Here is a 5,902-nt window from a genome sequence, read left to right on the forward strand (position 1 = left end):
TAACCCAAGTGAATTATAAGATAAATTCATAGTTTATCTATCCTCTAGTTAATATTAAGCTTATTTTCCCATTTGTAGAGTAATATTACCAAAGCAGCTTTTTTAGCTGTTGGCAATACCTGCATTGGGTTTAGTTCCAGAAAGCAACCCAGGTGCTGCCAAGTTTGTTAAAGCATTTTTTTTTTAAACTGAACAAAAATAACGTACAATTTATACTCGACATTATGCCACCAAAGTCCAAATAATGTCCAGTGAAGAAAAATCAATGTGATGATACAATAAATACATGATCTGATTTATTTAATTGCAAGTTTTTTGACCATGTATCATATGCCGGATAGATCCAATGCCTTTAGTGTCAGACTAAAGCCCAGCATGACCTTGTAATAACCAAGTGTGCTTTATGCAGGAGAGCCTTTTGACAGTACTTAATTGTTTGCAGCATCTGCTTGACGAGGCCAGCCTTCCTCTTCAACTCCGGAGTCATACTCTTCCTCGGATGAATCTTTAGTCGGAGCCCTACAATTAAAATGAATTGAGCAGGTATGTTAAAATCTGAGAAGAGAACAAAGGCAGGATGACTGGGATGGAGACAGCACATCTTCCACTTCAAAACACTCAGGCCAAAAGTTTCATTTTAAAAACCCAATTTATTTGCTTGAAAGAGTTAATCACAGAATTCTTTTGTGATAACTGGCAAAACTTAACCTTGGAATAACGCAGAGCGAGTGACACTTATTCTGCACTTAATTCAACTGTTACTGAGAGAATACTGGTTTACACTTCAGCAGTTCCTTCTACAGGAGAAAATAAACATGCTGAATTAAGCCTCAGCATCAATGTGAAGTAAATAGCAGCATTATTTCCATTAGTCAGAAAGAGTATGTACCTTAAAAGAATGCCACGTGGGAGCTTTACGAGACCTACAACTCCTGACTCCTAGTCTTGTCTCTTAAACACAAGACCTCTTCCCATATCTGCATCACACACTAGTTAATGAGACTTAAAAATCACCCTTTGTCCAAGTCTTTAGATGCTCTAATCACTAATCATCACTAAAATAGTATCATCCTAGCAGCCCTGAAGTAATTATTTCAACAGGAATTCAGCCAACCAGCCACCTCCAGGAACTCCTTTCCCCATCCTTTCACCTTTGTGGGAAGCAGAGCCTCAACCCCTCTCAGGAATACCAGCAGAAATATATCTTGCAGACAGCCCAGGTAGCCATCAACTTTGGGCTACATCAGACTAAGGGAATCAAAGGAGCCAGTTTTGATTTTTTCTCCAAGAATTTCAATGTCCTGCCCACTACTAAGGACTAACAATGATAATTCCCCCCCTTCTTCAGAAAATTCAACACAATCACCCATTTAAACAGAGTGTTTTATGTTCTTGATAAAGTCATTGTGCTATTTACCCACAGACAGGCAAATGTCAAGGTAAAACAAATGTCATGCATTTAAATTTATTTGGTAATTTACAGTTATTTTTATATTTTTAATCAGAACTATTTCTGATTTTTAAATCAGAAAGCAGCCAAGGTGTCTAGACTACGTAGTAAGTGCCGTTTACCTACTGTGTATGGCACGTAGAAAGAAGGATTCTTTGTTTTAAAAGGTGCGCACAATTTTTGTTTTCTTGTTTCTAACGCACCTAGTTGACAAGCATTAGGGCACTTGCCTAGATACGTTATCAGTCTGCTGTGGTATTGCCATTCCTATTTTACCTAATGTATCCTGGCTCTTTTTTGCCTTCTACAACATCTTTGTCAACCTCCACACATACAATGTCAGAATTCGGTACTTCGAACATGGGCTCCAGCAACAACTTCTCCTACGAGAAAAGAAAAACAAACATGTATTACACCTAGTCCTTCACACAATAATGGTTGGCTGGGTACTCTACTAGAAGAAACCTGACTATCCGTACCACTGGGAAAAGGTTTATTCTCTATAGCTGAACATCCCACTTAAATTACCCTTAAAGAACAAACTCTCTTGGCAAGGACAACGTGCATAATTCAAATACATCTACTCAGGATGCAAATAATTAGTGCTACTTAATAAAGAGCTCACCATTATAGATCGAAGGCCTCTTGCACCAGTCTTCCTGTCCAGAGCCAGTCTGGCTATGGCTTTCAGTGCATCTTCAGTCACATTTAATTCACACTATGTGTAGAAAAGTAACATTGGATATTTTATTTGTATGTCTGACTTCTATGTTTTCCCCATCTTTCTTTTAACTGTGCTTGTGGCAAAATTGCCTGCAAGTATTTTAAATGATTAGCTCATCCTTTGGTAACTTTTTCTATTTGAAGTATTCAAACAGAAAGATCTCACCCAAGCCCTCTGGACTGCAGCATCTTCCACTCTTATTTGGGGTTTTTACCTTGGCACTGGTCCCCTGGACTATGCATATAATTCACTATGAAAAAAGTAGCCCAAGGTCTGTCCCAAGCCACAGTGGTTTGGCAGATTGGCATGGTTAAGTCAAGCTAGTTTCTGCAATCAACAGCACATGAGACTGTGATATGGCCAGTCATGCTGGCGGTCTTAGGTTCCCTGGTCCAAGGATGGAGGTTTATACTAGAGGTGCACTGATAGAGGTTTCTGGGGCTGATACTGATACCTGATTTTTAAGGAGGCATATTGGCCAATACTGATCCAATTTCCATATCAGCCTGGCAGCTTGGAGAGCTGTGTACAACTGGTAAGTCTGCTGTGGTAGAAGGGGAGGAAGAAGGGAAGGGGCATGGGGATTGGGGCAGATCAAGGCCCCCACAGAGAGGGAGGAGTGGGGCTGGGCCAAACACTGCCCAGCCAGGGTGGGGCAGGTGCAGGATGGAGCTGTGGCTAGTCCGGAGGGTGGCTCCTGCTACTGCGTGCCGCTCGTTCAGTGGCTCATCTGGCACTCACCTGGTGGCTCTCACCACTCATCTGGGATAGCAAGGGGGGGGGGGGTGCCTCCAGATCTGTGTGGAGTGTGCTGGGGCTGTGCCAAGCTTTTCCTAGCTGGGCTCAGGCCAGGTGGTGATGGTCCTGGGAGGGGACTACAGCGAATTCTAGGGTGGCTGCAACCCCCACTTCCCTGCCCAATTCCCAGCGCCATGGCTGCCCAGCCTGAGCCCAGCCCAGCCAGGAAGAGCTTGGTGTATCCCCTGCCCCTGCCCCAGCCCGCCCTGGGCAGATCTGATCAGCAGGAGCTGCTGGATGAGCAGGCGAGTGCCAGATGAGCCACTGGATCAGTAATGCATGCTGCCTCCTCCATCCCTCCACCACCGATCCGCAGCTCTGTCCCAAGCCCACCCCATCCCAGCTGGGCAGTGACTGCCCCAGCCCCACTCCTCCCTCAGTGAGGGGGCCTTGATCTGCCCCACCCATGCTTTTTCCCTTCCCCTTCCACCACACCAGACTTACCAGCTAGAGGCAGCTCTCCATGCTGCTGGGCTGTGCTCCTCACTGCCTGTGCTGCGCTACGGACGTGCGCATGCACGGGCCATTTATCAGCCAAGTTATTGGCCTGGTATGGCCGATTTCCAATACAGACATTTTTCTTTATATTGGCGCCAATCCAATATCAGACCGATGTATCGGTGCACCTCTAGTTTTTACCAGGACCCAATCTAACCAATTACATTTGAACTAGCTTCCACAAAATAGTCTGTTCTAACCAGTTTTTCTGCAAGTAGAAATGGTTCAATTTTTATATTACAGTAAAAGCTGTTATCCGGCATCCCCCGGGAATGGGGGATGCTGGATAACAAAATATGCCGGTTAATTCAGTGGCCCAGGCCACCACTTCTCCCGCCACGTCTGGGGTGTCCCGCTGCCCCTCCCACGACATCACCACCCTTCCAGCTGCATCATCACCCCTCCTGCGGGCCCTGCAGGCTCTGTGGGACAGGGAGGTGGGCCCCACATCCTGTTTTGCCCCGGGGCCGTGGGGGCTTAGCATCACAGGCTGCTTTGCCCTAGGGGCTCAGAAAAACCAGAAGTGTCATGATGGGCACTTCCAGTTTCACTTCATCTTACAAGCCGGCATGCCAGTTAATTGAGCATACTGTTTTGTAAGATACCAGTTAACAGAACTTTTACTGTACTATAAAAAGTCTCTATAGTAGTCCAGGGCCTTGAACTAGGTCCAAACAACATAAACATGACCTGTTATGGAAAAAGGCCAGAGTACCCTTATAGACATGGTACCAAAACAGCAGAGCAGGTATGGGCAAAATGACCCGTAGAGCCCCTAAAAAATTAGACAAGTAATATTTATCTGCCTCTGGCTGCCTGTCAAAGATGACCCAGGAGGCTCCAGTGGTAGGACCCAGCAGCAGCAGGGCCTGCCCCCCCCCGATGCCCAGCTCACAACTGGAAGCTTCTGCCTACTAGAGGCTTCTGGCCTGGGACCCTGGGACTGTTTCCCACCTCCCTCTATCCAAAAATGGAGAATCAGATGGGTGGAGCAGGAAAGGGGAGTGTGGGAAGAGGATCGCCAGCACAGTAGGAGCCAACCTGGCCCAGCTGGCACCACACAGTTCCCAGCTGGCTCCTGCTGTGCTGTGCAGTCCTGGCCATGCAGCTGGGAAGCCCGCCACTCTGGCAACATGTGGGGGCGACCATGGTGGCAGTGGTGGGTGAGGAAGGGAAGTGGCAGCAGGTGCAGGAAAGAAAGTGGCAGTGAGCAGGAGTGGGAGCAGGAGCCAGCTAGAAAATGTGGGGATTGGACTGGCTTCTGCTGCTTTCTGAATTGCAGTCAGGAACTGCCCTCTACCAGGAGGTGCCTGGCCAAGCCGGCCAGCTCCGTGCCACACTGTGCAGTTCTCGGCCACAATGCCAGGACCAAAGAATACAGCAGGAGCCAGCCCGGCCCCTGTGGTTCCCAGTTGGCTCCTGCTGCCGCCTCTACGGCAGGGGCTGTACACCTGCAACTCCCACACTCGCAATGGGGGAAAAAACCACACTGCAGCCGGCTGCCTTCCCTGCCTCCTGCTGTGACTCTGCTGGGAGTGGAGGGAGCCCCAATTCCCTGCTTCACTGCAGAGTCCAGCAGAGCACTGCTTCCCCCAGTGCGAGTGCCGGAGCTGAAGGCACGCAGCACAGAGCCCCCGCGATAGAGGCAGACAGACAGGCTGGGCTCCTCCCCACCGTGTGCAGTGCTGGCCGAAGCTGTGCTCCACCAGGCACTAGAGCCTGCGCCGGGCATAAGCTCCCTGAGCCCCCCTGCCTGCTGCTGGCATTGAGGGCTGTATGCCATGTGGGGGACTGGGGGGTCCCCATACCCCCCCCACCCCACAAACCTCCATCCCCACATATGCACACACTCCAACATACCCTATGCCCCCCCACAAACCTTCCACCCCATCTTACACACACTCCCCCCCACACAATATAAAAGAGATTATTTTTGAGTTGTTATGCAATCCCTTCTATATACACTACACAAACACAAATCATGATAAATGATTTTGTAATAAAATTAAAATATATTGTAGTAGGTGTTTGACTTCTAGTGTATGATTTGTTTTTTCCTGGTTCTAAGATGGCAAACACCACCCCCCTCCCAAAATAAGCATTTCCAGGGGGAGGGACTTCTGGTGGCAAAGGTCAGGGGCTAGGCCATGGGACTTCTAGTCCCAATATGGTGACCAGGCAGTGGGCCAATTGTCGGGGTGGGGGGAGAAGCAGCCCTCCACCTGAAATAACTGTTTGTCTCTGCGGTAGAGGTTTTAAGGACAAATACAAACACTGGTGAAAATGAACTAAATGTTACCATACCTTCCTTCTTTTTGCAATTTTTAGCCAACCCCCCCACCAAAAAACTTATTACTTGATAACATTTCAAGGAGGAAAACTAGGATTCATGGAAACATGGCAGATAGGAATAAAAACAACCCCCCCCCCCC

At 48.0% G+C, this 5,902-nt stretch overlaps 1 protein-coding gene and 2 long non-coding RNA genes across 5 annotated transcripts in view; 2 read left to right on the forward strand and 1 right to left on the reverse strand.

Annotated features, from left to right (window-relative positions):
- LOC109288451 overlaps window positions 1–256 on the forward strand; it is a 5,651-nt gene extending 5,395 nt beyond the window's left edge. Inside the window, exon 2 of the long non-coding RNA XR_002095139.1 lies at window positions 153–256. This is a non-coding gene — a long non-coding RNA (uncharacterized LOC109288451). The remainder of the gene's footprint in view (window positions 1–152) is intronic.
- Window positions 186–5,902, reverse strand: part of CLPX (caseinolytic mitochondrial matrix peptidase chaperone subunit) — a 37,764-nt gene continuing 32,047 nt past the window's right edge. For all 3 annotated transcript variants that reach the window (XM_019503991.1, XM_019503990.1, XM_019503989.1), the window contains 3 exons: window positions 2,076–2,168; window positions 1,727–1,833; window positions 186–519 (listed from right to left, as the gene is read on the reverse strand). In XM_019503991.1, the coding sequence (XP_019359536.1) occupies window positions 429–519; window positions 1,727–1,833; window positions 2,076–2,168 (291 nt within the window). In that variant the 3' untranslated portion in view covers window positions 186–428. The remainder of the gene's footprint in view (window positions 520–1,726; window positions 1,834–2,075; window positions 2,169–5,902) is intronic.
- LOC109288452 lies at window positions 471–1,341 on the forward strand. The gene is made up of 2 exons (XR_002095141.1): window positions 471–543; window positions 1,079–1,341. It is a non-coding gene; the product is annotated as an uncharacterized LOC109288452 (long non-coding RNA).

The sequence above is a fragment of the Gavialis gangeticus genome, unplaced genomic scaffold (assembly GCF_001723915.1).
Source record: "Gavialis gangeticus isolate Ggan-Ray unplaced genomic scaffold, GavGan_comp1, whole genome shotgun sequence".
NCBI lineage: Eukaryota > Metazoa > Chordata > Crocodylia > Gavialidae > Gavialis > Gavialis gangeticus.